Below are 19,714 nucleotides of genomic sequence, written 5' to 3'. Positions count from 1 at the left end.
GCAGACAGGCAGGCAGGCAGGCAGGCAGGCAGGCAGGCAGGCAGGCAGGCAAACTGATAAACAGATAGACAGACAGATAGATAGATAAATAGATAAATAGATAATTAATTTGTGACACGTTTCTTTGTGTGTGGTAAGGCAGTGTTGTTCTGCATGTCAAGTGTTTGTGTGTGGAGGGTGGGGGGCATTTAGTGGGTCTGTTTATCTGAAAAGGAATTTAGGAATTTACATGTTTTGTTATTTCTCAAGAGGCAGTCACATGTGTGTGTGTGTATGAGAGAGAGAGAGAGAGAGAGAGAGAGAGAGAGAGAGAGAGAGAGAGAGAGAGAGAGAGAGAGAGAGAGAGAGAGAGAGAGAGAGAGAAAGAGGAGGAGCTTCGGCATACTAAGTGTGTTTGCATGTTGTTTGAGAGTGTGCTTGTGTATACGTTAGGGGTGGAACAATATATCGTGGAACAATATCTCGCAATACAAAATTTTTACAATATGTATCGTAGAGTTATGGAAATATTTTTACAATATGACGGCCGTTTGATCCTATTGGTTGAGCTATCAGCATGCGACCTACTCCTGCGTCATGCGTGCATTCATTGCATTCACAGAATGCACTAAGTGAACTAAATTGTATGTACAACAAAGACAATTATTGCAAATGTTTAATGTTTTGAAAAAAATCTGTTAATTGAATTTGTTTCATAAAAAATGTTGTTCAAAATATTGTGATACGTATAGTATCGTACACCCAGTATTGTGAGCAAATCGTGAGCTGAGTGTATCGTTACACCCCTAGTATACGTACATGCTTCAGCATGTGTGTGTGTATGTGTGTGTGGGGGGGGGGTTATGATATATGTGATGGGGGAATGTGTGTACATGCGCTGCAGGTCATTGGTCTGGGTGAGACTTTTGTCTACCATTTGTGTACCATTGTAACATTTGTAGCATCTCAAGTCTTAGCATGGGTTGACTATTTCAGAGTATAGCTCGGTATGCATACAAGCCTCAGTGTGTGTGTGTGTGTTTGTGTGTGTGTGTGCATGTGAGAGGTCTGAATTAGTGATGAGAAGAGGTAAGGGACTAAAATGTTGTCTTTCTCTTCTGTCTGAGGGTCTCTAAGGTCAGGCCCTCTCTCTACCTCTGCCCTGCCTGTGACCTAGCCACACACACCACGCACACACACATACACTCAGACACACAAGCAACTTGTCAGGGACCACAGCTGACCTCTCTCATCAGTTCATCACCGCTGGTACACTGTCCCTGGGCTGCTGTGCTGGATTTATGGACTTATTTTTGTGTGTCAGAGGGAGTCAGATGGCTGAGTGGTGAGGGAGTCGGGCTAGTAATCTGAAGGTTGCCAGTTCGATTCCCGGCCGTGCCAAATGACGTTGTGTCCTTGGGCAAGGCACTTCACCCCACTTGCTTCGGGGGGAATGTCCCTGTACTTACTGTAAGTCGCTCTGGATAAGAGCGTCTGCTAAATGACTAAATGTAATGTAAATGTAAATGTAAATGTGTGTGGTGTGTGTGCGTAGTGTGTGTGCGTGGTGTGTGTGTGTGGTGTGTGTGTGTGGTGTGTGTCGCTTCCACGACTTCTGTCACACTATACAGTTTCAGGACATAACCCAGAGTCAAATATGTCATCTTTTCATACCAGCCCTGACAGGCACCATCTCAAGAAATTCTAATAAAAATGTTGTTTTGAAGCTGTGGAAGTGATTGCGCTCCAGTTTCCTTGCCGGTGCCGTGAGATAGGTCTCTAAGAGGCTCTGATTCAGGCACAGCTATCGTGATTTGAGAGCTTAATTGGGTCGGTTGCCATTGGCTGAAGTCTGCTGCAGGGAACACTGTCCCCGGTCTGGGGGACGAGACTGGAGTCACACCCATCAGGACTCATCAGATTAACCTCTCAACAACCCTCCTCCACACACTCCATTACCCCCCCCCCCGTACCCCCACAACCCTCCCCTGCCTTCCCGCCTCACCCCACACCCCTCGCCCCATTTCCTCCGTAGACCTATGTTTGTCAAAATCATTCTGTAGAAGGTAATGGCACCCTGCAGGAATAGGGAGGGAGGTACAGGGAGAGAGATAGCGAGAGAGAAGGTAACACTTAATGAATAGTTACATTATAAATAAATTACATTACAGTGATAAGCATTAAGAAATTCATCAAATTAGTGACATTAATCATTAGATGTTGCAAATTTCTGGGAGTGTAGAGAGAGAGAGAGGACATGAAAAACACAGAAAAAAAGAATATAACAAAGAGAGAGAGAGATAGAGAGAGATAGAGAGAGAGAGAGAGAGAGAGAGAGAGAGAGAGAGAGAGAGAGAGAGAGAGAGAGAGAGAGAGAGAGAGAGAGAGAGAGAGAGAGAGAGAGAGAGAGCGAGCGAGAAAGATAAGAGAGAGCAGAGAGTAGGGGAATGATGGATGTTTGTTTTAATGGTAAAATGATAAACACATACGATACATTAGGAGAAGGAAGGAGCACATATTGGGGAGTGAGGCATGCTGCGGAGAGATGACGTGGTGGGTGGGACATCCACAGGAACAACGGTTGGCTACTGGTCGAGGATGACTGAAAGGGAGGAAGTCTGTCATCGCTGCATAGAGAGAAGAGAAAGATAGAGTAACGAGTGAGAGAAAAAGGGGACAGTGAAAGTGGTGTGGGCTGAAAGATAAAGTGCCGATCTGTCTCCTACCATCCTGTGATCTTCATGTCAGACTGGCTTTCTGCTTAAAAGAGCGGACAAGGAAAAGCCTCCTCTTACAACCCCCCCACCCCCCCCCCCTCTCTCCTCCACTTGGGGTGAAGAAAGGTAGGTAAGGGGGGTGAGGCGGGGGGTGCTAGACCCGTCCATTTAGAGCACGAGCAGTTCCACTGGAGGCCCCACACATACTGACAGACACACACACACACACGCACACACCCAGGCAAGGCTCTACAAATGATCACCGAGGCAGATCCAGACCAGGGTAACCTGTTCCATGTCACAAGACGGTTGACGGATAGAGAGAGGAAAGTGAGGTTTTAATTACCAGCAGTGAAATTATTACTGTGCAATTATCTCACTCTACCAGTCTCTTGCAGGAGTGGATGTTAGTCCTTTATTATTTTTCGAGGTTAATCAAATAATTGGAAACTGATTTCCATTATTAAAAAAGGCCCTCTGCTGATCATTATCAACCATAATGTTGGTATATAACCTCTTCAGGTAATTCTAACCCACACACAGACACACCGCACACACACCAAGGCAGCCCTCCCCCTCTCGCTTTCTCTCTCTCCCTTTGTCTTTCTCAGATCCCCCCCCCTCTCTCTTGCTCTCTTTATTGCTCTCTCTCCCAAGGGACGGTCCTGGATTCCATATTTAATCATGATAACATGTACTGTGTCTAATGGCGCTCTAATAGACACCAGGGGCGTAGCCAGAATAATCTTTTTGAGTAGGCCTAGAAAAATATGGATAGGCATCTTTTCAGTTTTCGAAGATATTTTCGTTTTTGGGTAGGCCTTAGAACAAATTGGGTAGGCCTGTGCCTACCCAGGCCAACCCGTGGCTACGCCCCTGATAGACACATCCTGTTCCCAGAAGACCCTTCTCTACACACTTGCTTCAGCACACCCTGTCGTCGCACCTAGAGGACGTTGTCATGGTCAACCAGACACAGACACCAATGATCCACACACTACAGCAAGGAAGTCTAGGAGAGACATAGACAACAAAGCACATGCAGACTATTCCTGGGAAGTATTATAATTCATTATTATTCATCAATATGAATATATACGATGAATGGTTTTTGGAGGTACAAAATATTGATTACTTTTGAATGATTTTGAGATTCACCAGGACGGGGCTGATCACTGAAGCTCAGTCACGTCAACCGCAGCATCGTTGGTATCTCCCGCTGCTCTCTCCTGCTGCTCTCTCCTCTGAATAGTATGGTTAATACTTTGATTTGATCATTTGTTTTTCCAGGCACATTCTAGCCACATACTCCTTATCTTCAGCCAGACGAGTGTTGGCATCTCTACATAGCTATTGCAGCAAAATAGTCTTCATGAAACATCCCATAGTTGTCTCATTAGTATGCAGAAAGGCATTCTACTAGAAAACTGTGAGAGATGATATGTGCTTACACAACAAAAGCCCCCAAATTACTTTCTAAAAGACAAAACACACACAACATTTAAATACATTTATTTCAGAGTTTAAACAAATATTTATGATGAAGTTGGAGTTGGATCTTCTCTGTGGCTCTGAATCTGGTGTTGTCCAATAGTGCTGACTCTACACACACACACACACACATTAGACACACACACATCCCCCACATCTTATTGCATATATAAACTGGTAAGAGTGTGTGCTGTGTGGGTCTACCCACCTTAACAAAAAGCAGAAAGGCATTTCCTTGCTTGTTGTTTTCTAGGGTTCAGACATGGCCACGTTCTCCTGGGGGGGGGGGTATTGGTGGTGGGGGGGTGGTCTCTCTTCATCTGCCATCCTGTTCCAGCTTCCCAAGAAGGGTATGAAGGGAGGGGGTGAGGGGAACCCGAACTGCTTTTGGGAAGGAAATCTTACATCCACAGCAGATTATGGCCTTGGTGGATATACTGCACCATTTCCCAGCAGCAAGACCGCAAACCACAACTGCAAACATCTTGACCGCACTCACTGTGATTACGGGGTCAGAGGGGACGGGGGGCGGGAGGTGTAGCTGCCTGAGGGTATACTAACCTGTAACCTTACTTTACATTAGAGCCACCTCTTCACTGCTACAAAAAGGAACCCTCGACAGGCCCTTGTGACAACAACCGCGCAGTTGCCATGGCAGCTACTTACCTCAGTGCAGGGGCTCAAAATGGCCCTAGATCTTGAGAAGCCATGCCCCACTGGTACACACACACACATACACACACACCACACAGCAGGGTCTGTTTAAGAACACACACACAGGTAGAGAGCAATCAGAAAATGCCATTCAGGCGGGTCTCTTGAGAACAAAAATGACTACCCTGACAACATATAATGTATACACACAAGGGATTAGTGACTAGATTAAACTTGAAATAGAGGAGACTCAGAAGAGAGATGGGGGAGGAGCATACACAGGAGGGGAGGAGGAGGAAGGAGAGGAGGTCGAGGAGGCAGAGGAGAGGAGGAAGGAGATAAGGTGGAGGAGGAAGAGGAGAGGAGGGAGAGAAGGTGGAGGAGGAAGAGGAGAGGAGGGAGAGAAGGTGGAGGAGGAAGAGGAGAGGAAGAAGGAGAGAAGGTGGAGGAGGAAGAGGAGGTAGGAGAGAAGGTGGAGGAGGCAGAGAAGAGGATGATGAAGTCACTAAGGCTCTACACACAATCAGTGGGATGTACTGTCTGTTTACTCACTCTAAAACAAATGCATCAATTAAGTCTCTTTTGATGTTGGAGTCTGTAAAATGACAAACACAGTGTAACTGTAAAAAAACCTGCCCTCACCGGCTGAGTGGTACTGTTGAGTCCATTACCAGTCAGGATTCTGGTGTTCTCAAGCTGACTTTGGGTGGAACATGGACCCCTAGGGGTCCGGGTTCTCCTCCAAGCGACGCTCTGAGAACTCAGCTCTGCTGATAGGTCTGGAGGCAGTCTTCATGTTTAATGCTAATGAAAATATGCCCACTCATATTTCTTCACACCTCAGACGTGTGTGTGTGTTTTGGACTTCGAGGGGTGTTCTGCCTGAGTCCTGTTGTCTCACTCGCTTCTCCCGGACATAGCACTTGAGGTCAGACGGGCCTAATGTTGGCACGACCTTGACCAGGAAGTGAGCAGACCGCAGCACTACCAATCATTGGACTGATTGATCATGGTGATACGGCTGTCGTCAGTCTTCCTGGACCAGGAAGTAGAGTTGGGGAGCTGTTAGAGAATAGTGCAACTCCAGGAGGAGAGATGGGGAGAGAGGGGGAGGGAAGGGTGAGAGAGAGAGGGGTGAGCGAGGGGTAAGGACTGACCTATGCAATGTTAGGGTTCTGCTCCTCGTGTGTTCCCTCCCCCCCGGTCGGACCCTGGGGGCGTCCCTAAGCTCTGGCCTGGAGAGAGACGGACAGACCAGAGAGACCTGGTGGTGAGGGAGGAGAGGAGAGGAGAGGAGGGGAGGGGAGAGGAGGGGAGATGAGAGAAGGAGAGGAGAGGAGGGGAGAGGAGGAGGGGAGAGGAGGAGGGGAGAGAGGAGAGGAGTGGAGAGGAGAGGAGAGGAGGGCAGGGGAGGGGAGGGGAGGGGAGGGGAGATGAGAGAAGGAGAGGAGAGGAGGGGAGAGGAGGAGGGGAGAGAGGAGAGGAGTGGAGAGGAGAGGAGGGGAGAGAGGAGGGATCCAAATGACTTAAGAAGTTAAAGTATGTTTGGGACTTGAAACTAAAGCACACGTATAATGTACACACACACGTACTGTATGTGTGCACGTGTGTTTGTTCAACCAACACCTACCATGATAAGGGCCTGCAGGGTGGAAAGAGGGACGCCCAGACCGGAGGGGGGCCCTGAACTGTGGGCTTACTTGAAGTCCCCCCGCTGCTGGATCTCAGGCAGGAGGGGGAAGATCTTCTGACCCACAAGGGTCAGGGGTTTGCTGCTGCAGTCTGGTAGGGTGGTGCCACCGAACGAGCTCAGGATGGGGTGCTGGTAGGTCTCCCTGGACAGGTCCATCTCTGACAGCTTCAGTCGGCGGCCGGAGCGGCGCTTGTGGCCTTGAGGCTTGGCTTGGGTGGGAGGCTGGGGCTCATACCCTAACCTCCCCTTGGAGGCCATCTGGGGGATGATCAAGGGCAGCCTGGTGGGGGCCTTCGAGGGCAGCCTGGTGGGGGTCGTTGAGGGCAGCCTGGTGAGGGCCTTCGAGGGCAGCCCGGTGGGGGTTGTCGAGGCCAGCCCAGTGGGGGTCGTCAAGGGCAGCCCGGTGGGGGTCGTCGAGGCCAGCCCGGTGGGGGTCGTCAAGGGCAGCCCGGTGGAGGTCGTCGAGGGCAGCCTGGTGGGGGTCGTCAAGGGCAGCCTGGTGGGGGTCGTCGAGGGCAGCCTGGTGGGGGTCGTCAAGGGCAGCCTGGTGGGGGTCGTCAAGGGCAGCCTGGTGGGGGTCGTCAAGGGCAGCCTGGTGGGGGCTGCTTGGGGGACGACACCTGGCATGCTGCTCATACTTTGGGGAGGGTTCCTGGGCGCCAACACCATGGCAACACCAATAAGTTGAGGAAAAGTCCCTTCCATGTTTGTGGAGACACTCTTCCACATTTCTTTCAGCAATTTCATCTTATTGGCTTGTATCCAAAAGGAATTTCTGAACATGGGAAGAAAGTCTCAATTTAGAAATGAATTGATCCATGAGAGACTGTGGCTTATTGATTAATGGTATGGATTAACTTCTTAGCTTCCTTGACACATACAAGTCTTGCTTACTCCATGTACAAAATGTTGAGTTGTGCAGAGTTACTTGGAACAGGTTTATTGATTACATTTTAAGGAGTATAGGGAATAAATTGATTATTAATAAAGACCCTTAGGCTACAGACATGAATAAAGAAACATCACTGCTGTGTGGTAAAAAAAAAATGTTTCAACTGAAAATGTAAGACTGTGCGGAGTACAAGTAGATCATTTTGTAACATAATGTCTTATAACTTAACTTCTTGCATACGTAGACTAAATTGTTCAACTTAAATCTCGCCTATTTTAAGAACCACAAGGAAATATATTTTATATTAAAAACAAATACCTGCACGTTAGGTTCCTCAACGGGTGTTTCAAGTCGAAATGAACCATTCCGTGAGAAATTGCAGTTTTATCGTCAAGATTCCTATTATGCTGTCAGGAGGCCCGCATTGTGACGTCATCATAAAACGTACGGCCGCGTCCGCTTCACAGACAAGCGGTCATGAGTGGGGAAGATAAGGCGATGAGACGGAGAGACTCACGCTCGACTTGTAAATGTAATTGCTTTCTAAACCTGGATATGGCCTGAGCGAGACATGTTTGCAGACTGTTACATATCTCACGTTCCACGTCCATTGCAAGCATTTTCATGCTACATTTCTCGGCTAAATTATGACAGCAATACTGTGTCATACTGTCATAGCGTGTAGGCTATGTGAACAGTTGACTACAGCGGTTGAAACGGATGAAATAAAGTATTTGTGTGCTCTTAGTTGCAGACATGCACCTCATGTCTTATTCCTACTACATTGATTGAACCAAGACTTTCTCTCGTTTAAGCAATCACGCGTGCTTTTCATAAGTCACTCTTTCCCGAGTGAAAACTAACCGTACAATTTAGAAAATGTATGTGTTTCATTATGGATATAAAACCTCAAGATGTCACCAGATTATTCAAATAATGTATGGCCTACTTCCACAACCTTTACTTTTGCAATTACATTTCAAACTAAATGATATAACTAATTTACAGTTTAAACTTTTGGCGTAACAAGTAGGTATATCAGTAATCACCTTTATACATTTATTGACATTACAAAAACTGCTGCTCAGTTCAGGTACACTGCTAAAAACGAGTAGCACACTCCTCTAGCGGTCAGTTCACCGAACACACAAGTCAACAAATGAGAGACAACATCAATAGCCTATAGTCTTTATTTTCCATTGCAGAGAAGTATAAATAGTTTTGAAGAACAGGCATCCTATGAATATGCGAAGTTAACATAAAATGAAGAAAACATCAGAATGACATTGACACTCAACAGGCTGGATAAAGCATGAACAACAATAACGTTTCACGCAGGGTTCCACTCTCCTGTGCTAGACAAACATAATCGTTTTTAAAATACCGTTTATAGTTGTAGCTAACACAGCTCTGCAATTACAGTAAACTTAGGCGAGGTTGGATACATGGAAAGCATTCTTTTCGGCTCCACAGCAGTGCAATATTCCATCCATTGATCAAAATGTGTTGTAGCAATTGCCACATAACAAGGAGTATATTGTATGGTTTCTGTGTGGCGTTCTCATATATTTCTAACGTTTCACGTTGCAATCAAACACATCAGCAGGCTGGAACCTGAATCAGCAAAACAAGTAACACAAACTTAAAACAAACACAGCTAATGTAAACAAATAAGAATAAATCGTATCCAAATTTTCCAGCCACGCATTGTGTTGTAATTTGTGCATGTTAATGTCCTATGATTTTTGTTTTAGCATTGCTCTGCGCGGTAGATCCTTCTAAGGCTGTCTAGCGCCTCCTGTCGGCTGATCTTGTCCCAGCCTTGGGGCAGCTGGGCTGGCTCGCTCTTGAACTCTCCTGCAAACCTGCTGTTGAACCTCGCCATAACGTATCTGGGAATTTAAAACACAGTACAGTCTCAGGTTGAGTACAAACATGTGGCAGTAGCACACAAACATGAAACACTGATTGGAATGTATCATTATTGTGTTGCAGTATTGTATGCATTTCTGCTTCTTAGGCAACACACCTGTTTCCTTGTTGAAAGGGGATGCTACCTTGGTTCGCTCTCAACCAAAGCAGCAACAACAACAATGAGACCAATAACAAACAGCCACAGTAGTCATGAAAGGCTTCTTACCTCCAGTAGGTGCTGGGGCTTGGGGCCTGAATGTCAGGCTCCTCTTCTGGAATGATCTCTTCAGGGTAGAGGGACTGGTGCTCTTCTGAAGGCCTGGTCTGGAACTGTGTATCTTTGTTCAGAACCTGGTTATCCCCGGCCATGTTGCATGGGCAGTCAGAGTGGGAGAGGCAGTTGTTGGAGGTGTAAGCGAGCAGGCCTTCAGGCCTGTGGAGTGGAGTTCTGTGAACCGTGTGCTCATCCACGCCCATCTCGCAGGGTGCCCTGCAGAACGGACACTGCTCCTGGCACCCTCTGACCCGGTGGAGGAGTCTGTCGTGGGGTGGGACAGGCAGTGCCTGGAGGAACTGGACTACCTTGATGGTCTTGGAGAACTCCTGGGAGAGGGCCAGACGCATCTCGGCCACGGCCTCCATAAGACAGGTGACAAAGCGGTCCCAGTTGGTGGTGATGTGGAAAAGAGGCCCCTCTAGGCCTTCCCTGCTCACCTCCACTTCCCCGTCTGCCTCCAGCGTCAGACACACCTTCTCCAGGAGCAGCTTGGTGTCGCTCAGCCCCCTGCCAAAAACATCCGACGTCTGGCTCACGGCCAATGCCATCTTTCCCACCACCTCACCTAGGCGCCGCTGCCACCATTCTTCCAAGATGGCTGACCGGGACAGGTGGGCCTGGACCCTGGCTTGCAGCCTCTTCAGGCAGAAGCTGTCATAGGAGAGGATATACTCCAGGAAGCTCTCAAAGCAGTCTTCCTCCAGGAGCTCCTCCAGGAGGCGCAGGTTGAAGGACTGGGGTGACTTGTACTGCTGGCCATCGTCCCCGCTCATCATCTCCTCCAGGACACACTCCCCCAGCGGACTGTAGATGTAGTTCAGGGCAGCCGGTCTGAACACCATGTCGGTGAATGCATGGGCCAACCTCCAGGCCTGGTCCCTCTTCCTGAATTGGTAGATGAACGTTGCCAGATGCTGGTCCTTCTGACTGTTCAGGTGGCCCAGCAGGTTTCTGTCTTTTGCATGCATATCTTGGAAGTCGTGGCAGGCTTGCTGGCAGAGGTAGACCTTCAGGTCCACTTCAAACGCAGAGCGGATCTCTATGGCCTTAGTCTTCATGGCTTTGTCAATGTTATTCAGTACTTCAGTGATGTAGCTGACAGAGAAGTAAGAAAATAATGTGTTTTTCTCTGCCACAAAGTCGTTGTACTCCTTAACAATCTTGGAAGCCAGATTGTTGGCCTCAAGCCTTTGTAGCTTGTTGTTTTCCTCAAACATATGCTTTAGTCTGCACCGGTATCCAAAGTATTCGTCATTAACAATGAAAGTCTCTGGTTTTTCTGTGCAGATGGCTTCCACCTTCTTCAAGTGCTTGTGAAGCCCTCTGCTGATCAGATTGTTTGTGAGCAGCTCAATCACCCTGGCAGGGATGTCTTTATTTTCTGAAGGCCTGAAATCAAAGTTGGACAAAGCCTTGGTCCATATGCCCTCAAACTCCTCCTCTAGCTGATTGTCTTGCAGGAGAATGTTGTTGATCTTGCAGCTCTCCACCAAAGAATGTATCTTGGCCTCTTGCTCCACTTCCATGATGTTCTGGAAGGTCATTATCTGCGTAGTGGAGTCGTGATTCTCTTGTGCCGACTCCAACTTCATGATTATCTCGTTGGTCACCTTTTCCTGTAACGGGTCCATTGTGAAGTTGGCCCTGTATGTGTAGATATAATCCCTGTGAAGGTCGTCTTTCCTCAGATACTGCTCCAATCTGGTCCGGATCTTGTCCACTTCGGATTTGACCTTTGACCTGGCCTCCTCCTTCAGTTCCCCCAGTGTGTCATCCAACTCTCCCTGCTCCAGAGCAGAGGCCTTGCAGGCCAGGATCCTCTGTTGGGCCCCGGAGAACCAGACCTCCATGTGTTCCTGCAAGACCCCCTCCCACAGGGAGAGCTCAGAACACAGCAGGCAGAAGGCCTCAGCCACCTCAGTGTTCTGAAACCGAATGGCAAAGTCCTCAGCCTTCACCACATTCCACACTGTGCACATGTGTGCCTTGAATTCTGGCAAACCCAAAGCTTTGGATTTAGCAGATCTCCCCAAGGCCTGGAAAATACTCTGTTTAAGATGGAGAACAGATGAGCTGTAGTCCGCACCCACAGTGGCAGTGAGGGAGGAGCTCTGCCATGACCCAATCAGCAGGACTGAAGGACCGTTCATCTTTTTGTTCTGGTGTTTAGTATCGTTGTTGTTTTCCTTCTCTACGTTTTTCTCAGGCACAGGCAAGGTTCCGTTCTCCTCGGCTTCCGTCTCCAGGATCTGGATCACCTGGCTCAGCTGCAGGCTCTGCTGCTTGGTGTCTGTGCCCACACCCTGGGTGAGGACCTGGGATACAGGCATGGTGCCGGAGCGCTTGCTAAGGAGGAGGGCATTCACCATTACTAGTAGGCTGGGATTCTTTCCTTCGACCTTGTCAGGGGGCAGGTTGAGTAGGATGACATCACTCAAACCTGTCACAAATGTGGCCATCTCATTGTAATGGACCAGCCTTTCACCATCATCAGCCAATCCTGGAGCACACAGTCCCTGCACGTCCATCATTAATAATAAGTCACACTCCATGTCCTTTCTGAGGTTGTCAGGGAGACGCAGGCCCAGTAGATACACACCTCTGGGGCACTGGAGCTCTTTAGGTCGTTGGGGAAAGTTCACTCCGAAAACAGCAGAGAAAACCTCTGCGTTCCTGGGTTCCTGGACGCCAAGACTGGTCAAGGCTCGGACGCGTACTCCATCTTTAGAGAGGCGGCGATTGAGCTCGTCAAGAACACTGCTGAGCCATTGGCAAGGCACGTTGGAGGCATCTCCGTCCAGGATCTCCAAGGGCACTCCTTGGAGGAGGAGATCTGCTGCCACGCTGGGGAGCCGCAACACATTGTGGGTCCCACTGCTTGGACTACTGTGGGTCAGTTCAAAGATCAGACCCATCTCTCTCAGGAAATGCTCCAGGCCCAGGGTGAATGGAAAGGCTTCTGGTATCGTGTCCATATTCTCATCCTCAGAGGAATCCATTTTGCGTCTTTCATTCAGTTCAGTTTCATGTCTGTTCCCTGAGTTGTCCATTTTCTCTGAGACCTCTACACTTCCATTCTCCGACACCCCCTTGTCGACCTGGCCATTAGAGAGGCCTTCTTCAATCTGCATCTTCTCCTCCTGTTTCACCTTCTTCTCAGATGAGTACGTCTTCAAATGATCTTCATCATCATCATTATATAACTCTTGATTAATTCCCATCATTATTTCCTCGTAAAGCCCCTCCTCCCTCCTGATTGGTCGATTTTCTAGCTTGCTTACGTGGCGGAGATTAGGATGCTGTCCCCTCTGCTTAGCCACAAGTCTCAGTTTCATCCAGCTCAAGAAGTAGGCTCTCTCAAGCTGATCAGCAGTGGACAGGCTATCAGTGAAAACCCGCATGGCTTCAGTCATTTTATAGCTACCCAGATTATTCCGAAGATCCTGCTTCTCCATCAGCAGCTGCTGACTAATCCCCTCTCCTGCCCCCTTCTGCCTGCTCTCCTCCTTCTCCAGCCCTGCTAGCTTCTTCCAGAGAGGGCCCTGCAAAGGTAGCTGCTTCTGTCTATACAGGGCTAACCCCTCTTCCTCCAGTCCTTTCAGGACCTCTTCCGCCAGGGCCGAGGCCTTCCTACACACCACCCCCTCATCCACACACATACCCAGGTCCTCTGCCACACGCCCCACTGCTTCTAAGGTTGTGCATTTTAGCCTATCACGCAACAGGTTATTCAGGGCCTCTCTTAACTTGTCAGCAAGCTCCGACTCAGTGACTCCCCATCCTGAAAGCACCGCCCCCTCAGGTAGACCTAGCCCCTCCATCACCTTCTCACCAGCCAATCCCACGTCAGCTACCGTGTCCCCCTCAACTTCCACAGAGTCCGCCATGTTGATGAGGATGAGCTGGCTGGCCAAACCCTTCCAGGAAGCGAGCAGCTGTCTCTCCTTCAAGCCGAGGTTTCCACAGAACACCACCACAGCGGAGGAGACACGACACAGAAATGTGAGCTGCATCTCGTGAATGGCTGCATCCCCACGAAGGTTGGCTACCGCCAGAGGCTCGGGGAAGACATCCAGTGATGGGTCTCCAGATGGGAGGACCCAGTCCAGCTCCACCAGCCCGTTGGCCAGCCTCCTAGGCTGCAGGCCACCCTCCATTCCCCGGTGGAGGAACACCTCGCTCTGTCCCCGGGGCCCCCGCACAAGATGACTCAGCACCAGGGACTTGGAGGCTCTGCAGTGGCCCAGCTTGATACAGGAGACCAGGGGCATCTCTGTGCTTGCCAGGTCCCCCTCCTGGAGCTTCTTTTCCCCCAGGGAGACGTAGGACTTCCACTGCCCCACCACGGCCCTCAGGGGCCAGAGGAGGAAGCAAGGCTTTGGGTACCGAGCCGGGCCCATGACAGGTAGAACCAGGGGAAATGCAAAGTGGCACTGCACCATCCGCACAGTCATCTCCTGCTGCAGTAAGCTGCTGGCTGACATGTAGACAGCCATCACCAGATCCAGGGGGTTGACAGAGGTGCTCTCAGCTTTGCTTAGCCCTTGGAGGGTCTCTCCTTCTGGGGTGTCTGTGGGGGCATCAGAGCAACCCAGGAAATATGGGCTACGCGCTTGATGGTTGAGCAGCCAGAGTCCCTGGAGGAAGGTGCGGGGCAGGTGTTTGGCCTCTAGAGGGGGCTGGTTCTCCAGGCTCCAGGTGCTGATGTCCAACATGTCTGACAGATCCAAAGGGGCGGTCCAGAAGGTCTGCAGGCCCAGCCTCAATAGAACCTCTTGGGCCTTGTCCACTGGCAACTCTGGAACATAAGTTGATAATCAAATTTTTTATGTATTTGTTTCGTATGCATCACAGTCAGTGATTTCACACACCTTAAACCTGTGCCTTTGCATACGTACATAGTCTATTTTTTACCGGTGTCTCTTGAAAGCGAAAGTCAGTTATTCCAATAAATTCTGGTACTGATCATGCTCGGACTTAGCATTCAGAACCATTTATTGCATACCGCAATTATGTGCAAAGAGTTAATGCGTTTTCAACTGTATTCTCTGATGTGGTCAGTCAATGAATCAATTGTGTTTATTGATGGTTAAGTTTACTTACTCTTCTTCTTGCTGCTGTAGCTTTTGATAGACAGGGTCTTGCGGTTCACAGACATGTTGAACGTGGGCGTGTCTTTATGTCTGCCAGGTAGGTAGGCAGGGTTGCTATAGTATCTCTTCTCACCAACAGATACCCTCTTTTATTCTGGGATGTATTTCTGATTGCTGGTGCTCTTTGAAAAGAAAAGTACAGTATATTGTGAGAATTTAATTATTTGAACCTAGACACATTGTCGTCCAATGGGAGATGTTTTCCAGTGAGAAAGACGGGAACTCTTAGCACAATATTATAAAAAACTAGAGAGGGTACAATTTCTGGGGAAATTGTAGGGTGTGCTTGCTTGCGTCGGTTGGACAGGGGTCCGTTTTTTAATGACATTTTTAAAACTGATTTTTCTGTATTTTATATAAAAATGCATACTTATTATTTATAAAGATGACATTTTTTTTTGCTGCTCATTTACAACTGAAAATACGAGTGAAGTGTAGAATGAAATGGATGTCTTCTCATTTCCCCAAAAGGCAAGAGGCAGCCTCATCGTTGAATCAAAACGAATACATTTGGCAGACCGGTGTACAAATTGACCTAATCTCTATGATTTAAACGTCCTTTTTCCCTTCTCGTGATATTTTCATGCATTTAGCCTACTCATTGCATTCATTCATTAATAAAGAACCCCCTTTGAAGATTATTCTACAACGTTACCCGGCAGTAGAAGATGGAATCGCGATTCAAACAGTACCATCTGCTAACTGAAAATATGCCCCCCAAAACGTAAATAAGCTTGACATTTATTTAGTGGAAAATCGCTCATTCATAAAAAGCTCACTGGTAGCGATCATTGTCAGTAACAACGCAAAATGCGATATAGCCCTGTGTGGAGAAGCTGCCCCGGTAAATTGTACTACTACGGTACAGTAGTAGTACAGACTAGACTACTGCTGTGTTCGTCTTGGTAGCGATTGCGTTGGTTGAATTGGATTTAACGTTCCGTTGTACGGTTTAGGCTGAAATTAATTATTTTCATGAACAGATTGACAAAGTTTAGGCTGTGGCAATGAAGTTCAGGTTAGTAGTTAGATAGACTTTTGATTTAAGTAAGGGGAGTGCCGAACATGTTCTGTCGCCGTTTGACTTCCTACAGCTGTGTAAATGTTTTTGTAGTGTCTCGCGTAGGCTACAGCGTTGCAGTGATACACTGGATTGAAACCACAGGTAATGATAATTTCACCCACAAATCGTTTACTTGTAATCTAATGTCATAATAAATCCTACAACGAAAATGTATATGTGAGGAATGTTTATTTTAACGATTGAAAACAGATACATCATAGACCACTGTAGTATGTGTTGCCCGGGCAACACAGGCTAATGTCATGATGCTAATATTTCAGTGAAATAGTAGACTACTGTTTCCGAAAGTAGATGTACTTCCTTAATAATATAAACTTATATTGTACATTACACATCACAATTGTGTGTCATATCACAAAGTAAAATGAGTAAATAGTTATCACCCTGGCCTCTTTGCTTGTGGCGTTCCTGCAGCTGCCTTGCAGTAAAGCTATAGTTAGCCTAGCTATCCCCCAAGTTAACAGATGCGAAACGAATGTTCTGCTACAGGTAGTCACGCGTGTTTTCGTGACGTTAGTGACGTAGTGACGTTAGTAAAATTAGCCACCGTTAGCTTCACTTTTCGCCACAAAAACTTAACTTAAGCCCAAACCATGCAACGGAACGTAAATTCCAATAGAAGCAACGCAATCGCTACCGAGACGAACCTTTTGACACCGCCGTTGTGTATGTAGGCCAAATATTGACTGAGTTTTAGGGGGGCGAAAATAAACAATAATAAATAATAATATATATGTGAGAGAACAAAGGTTGTGCTCTCGCCGAAGGCTTGAGCACACCCAATAAAAACACACATTTTGTGTTCTCATCCATCAAAACACCTTCAAGGTGACCTTTTAATCATTAGGGCAGGGTAAAAGAAGACACTTCATAAAAACCAGAAGTAGAACAGGCTCATTATTCAAATCTTTTTATCCAGGCACAGAGCAGTGACAGGAGAACAGACGTGACTGGAGGCTCTACTAGGTGAGATAAGCCTGTCTTGTCTCCATATCTCATGTGCCCACAGTCTTTATCTCTTTGCGGAGCGCTTCGTTGGAACCAGACTCTCTGCACCTATCTCACCTGAAGTATCTCACTGTCCTCAGCGGTAAATCCGCCTGACAAGCGTAACACATTTGTGTTTAAACTGAGTTGTGTGTGTCTGCATGGGTGTGCGTGTCTGCGTGACCTGTGTGCTTGTGCGTGTGTATCAGTGTGTATGTGTGTGTGTGTGGGGGGGCAAACAGACTACAGGCATTCAGAGTTATTAAGGTAACCCCCTCACCCCCCACCCGCAGTCCAGGGTCCGGGACTTTGACATTGAGACCAGCTGCCAGACAGACAGCTCGATACAGAGGCATCATTTCTCTCACCCATCACTGCTCAGCAGACGTTGCACTAAACACTTTGACAGGTGTCAGACCTCACACAATAACAGGTGTGAAGAGACCAAGGCAGAACATATCTCTGGTGTGTACACTCCCTGTATGCCTCCCTCTCATAAGAAATACTGTACAGAATATCTCCTATAGAAATACACAGCATGTGTAGATTTTGACTTTGGCAACTCTAATTTATGACATCAATAATAAATGTATAACACTGTGAAAAGCCAATAAAGAAATGTAAATGACCACCATAACCTCTAAACCTGCGATGCCCTATTTAGGTCTCACTATCACATGACAATATATCTGTTACTCTTCTGTAGACATGACGGTCTACTGAACTTCTGTATACTGACACATTTTATTTTATAAAAATGCTTTTCAAAAACATTGAAACATGAAAAAAAGAGGAAAAAAGGAAAGCTCAGAGTGGGTCAATCAACTTTTTCCAGTGTACAAAGTCAGCAGATCTGTTCAATGAGGTGTGAATTATCTGTCTCCTGTTACACCATTGGTACAGAACAGTGTTCACCAAACATGCCTGTAATCTGAGCAAACGTCCTTACCTGTGGTCTATCCGTCCTTGGTCAGATCTTGGAACAGGAACTTCTCTGACCATTCATATGAACCAGTGGTTCCAGCCACAAACAAGTGGTTCTGTCTGGTCTCTTAGTTGTCGGTCTGTCAGGCTCTGTATGTGTGTGTGGTGTGGGAGGTGTCTGTATGTGCAGGAGGTGCAGAGAATGATAAGAGGCATTCCTGCTAATATTGTCATGTACCACAATGAGATGTGAGCACATATACACACACAAACATGCACACACACACACGTACGTCAGAAACATGCACCACATCATCAGGGTTGAAGATCTATGGACTGGCACGTTCATCTGAGTGCTTAAGTCACATATATAAAAAAAAAAAGGTGGACATGTAATTTCCAAAAGTGGTTGACCTTTAACTTAACCTGCTAACACCTAGCACAAGGACATAAAAATAGAGACTGGGATTAGACACACACACACACACATATATATTTCTTATATACTAGTGTAATAATTGGACCAATACGCTGTTCCTATTGGTCCAGAAGACGTTCTCAAAAGTTAATAAATCTGTTTACTCGAATGTTTACTCCTCGACAGGTCAGCAAACGGCTTTGTCGCCTCGATTTGTTAAAACGATTTGTTTACGGTCTCGGTTAACAAACGTTTTAACAAATCTCGGTTTACAAAGGCGTTTGCAGACCTGTCGAGGAGTAAACATTTGCAGTATATATACCTATACATATGTATACATATTTAAATACAGTATATACAGTACAAACACACACATAAACATGCATAAGCAGACCCACACACACAAAGGATTAGAGAAGGTCAGATTGAAAGGGGTCAGGTAGACTGTGACTGGAAACATGATCTGTGTGACGTGTGTGTGTGTGACGCAGTTAGGTGTGAGGTAGTGAGTGATGTCTGGCAGATAAGCCTACATCAGATTGTTAGAAACAGTGTTTTCATAGTTCCCCTATTGGTGACATCATACAGTGTGTATCTGCGTTCTTTCCCTAGAAGGCCACAGTCAACACACTTGCGTGACTGACAGTCTCACAGGTGTGTTAATGAGCTGTAGCAAACCTGTCTGTGTGTCGGTTTCACCATCTCCCTCGTCATCCCCATCATCGTCAGACAGATTGGGATCACTCCAGCACAGAAAACAAGCCAATTAGCACACAGAAGACATTAGAGGAACCACTGAGGTCAAAGATATCAGACCAGCCAAATAGATCATATAAGATATCAGAAGAACCAATGAGATCAAATAATACATCAAAGGAGGATTGTTACTTCAGATCTGGGAGGTTAGCTGAAATAAATTGTAAGATTGGATGAATGATTATATGTCAAACTTTACTCTAGCTGACATCGAACATTCTCTCTAACTTTACTGTTGACACTAGTCCTCAGGGATGAAGGGAAGTGACATGTGACGTCAAGTATTAATGGAGCAGTCTGGATTAGATTATAATTCATGATCTTCATCATCACTATCCTCATCACCACCATCATTACTCTGGATTAGACTCTGCTGCCCTGGACTTGTCATGTCACGTTTCATCACCTGTCTGACACATGTACAATACAAAATGATTGGTTTGAGTAACCTAAACTAGAAACTGAAGCCTACTTATTACCAAGGTCTTAGGTTGTTTAAGACCAATATCCTACTGTATGATTTGGAAGATGAAAATGCCGGAAATATGACTCTCCTTCTGTGTGTGTGTGTGTGTGTCTGTGCAGGGGAAGCCTTTCGGCCAGTGAAGTAGACACACACCTAAGGGATAAGTGTTTGTGCGCAAAGGAAAAGATTAGTGCCTCTCTATTTCTGTACCGCAAAGCTCTTTAATTGATCTTAGCCTGTCGTGTCAGGGAGTGGATGACTGAGGTGTGTGCATGTGTGTGTGTGTTTGTGCACGTGTGTGTGTGTTTG

At 47.0% G+C, this 19,714-nt stretch overlaps 2 protein-coding genes across 2 annotated transcripts; both read right to left on the bottom strand.

Moving 5' to 3' along the window:
- Positions 1 to 4,193: 4,193 nt before the first annotated feature.
- On the bottom strand, positions 4,194 to 7,820 carry LOC134029296 (putative uncharacterized protein DDB_G0290521). Its single transcript, XM_062473378.1, has 6 exons — positions 7,745 to 7,820; positions 6,472 to 7,309; positions 5,999 to 6,105; positions 5,484 to 5,877; positions 4,396 to 4,945; positions 4,194 to 4,298 (listed from the first exon to the last, which is right to left on the bottom strand). The coding sequence occupies exons 1-2, from the start codon at positions 7,789 to 7,791 to the stop codon at positions 6,538 to 6,540; spliced, it is 819 nt and encodes a 272-aa protein (XP_062329362.1). The 5' UTR covers positions 7,792 to 7,820; the 3' UTR covers positions 4,194 to 4,298; positions 4,396 to 4,945; positions 5,484 to 5,877; positions 5,999 to 6,105; positions 6,472 to 6,537.
- Positions 7,821 to 8,639: 819 nt separating this feature from the next.
- Positions 8,640 to 17,930, bottom strand: si:dkey-202l22.6 (interferon-induced very large GTPase 1). The gene is made up of 4 exons (XM_062473161.1): positions 17,791 to 17,930; positions 14,721 to 14,892; positions 9,567 to 14,415; positions 8,640 to 9,318 (listed from the first exon to the last, which is right to left on the bottom strand). Exons 2-4 carry the CDS (start codon positions 14,773 to 14,775, stop codon positions 9,177 to 9,179), a joined length of 5,046 nt encoding a protein of 1,681 aa, XP_062329145.1. The 5' UTR covers positions 14,776 to 14,892; positions 17,791 to 17,930; the 3' UTR covers positions 8,640 to 9,176.
- Between the last annotated feature and the right edge of the window lie 1,784 nt (positions 17,931 to 19,714).

This window comes from Osmerus eperlanus, chromosome 11 (genome assembly GCF_963692335.1).
Source record: "Osmerus eperlanus chromosome 11, fOsmEpe2.1, whole genome shotgun sequence".
NCBI classification, from domain to species: domain Eukaryota; kingdom Metazoa; phylum Chordata; class Actinopteri; order Osmeriformes; family Osmeridae; genus Osmerus; species Osmerus eperlanus.
This window is presented reverse-complemented; position numbering and strand designations above follow the sequence as displayed.

What these genes read in the sequence shown, in the direction of transcription:
- LOC134029296 (XM_062473378.1), bottom strand. Translation starts at nt 7,791, where the DNA reads ATGGTTCATTTCGACTTGAAACACCCGTTGAGGAACCTAACGTGCAG. An exon ending in TTGAGGAACCTAACGTGCAG is followed by an intron (nt 7,310 to 7,744) that starts GTATTTGTTTTT and finishes TCCCATGTTCAG; the next exon opens with AAATTCCTTTTGGATACAAG.
- si:dkey-202l22.6 (XM_062473161.1), bottom strand. Translation starts at nt 14,775, where the DNA reads ATGTCTGTGAACCGCAAGACCCTGTCTATCAAAAGCTACAGCAGCAAG. An exon ending in CTACAGCAGCAAGAAGAAGA is followed by an intron (nt 14,416 to 14,720) that starts GTAAGTAAACTT and finishes CTTATGTTCCAG; the next exon opens with AGTTGCCAGTGGACAAGGCC. An exon ending in AGCCCCAGCACCTACTGGAG is followed by an intron (nt 9,319 to 9,566) that starts GTAAGAAGCCTT and finishes TTAAATTCCCAG; the next exon opens with ATACGTTATGGCGAGGTTCA.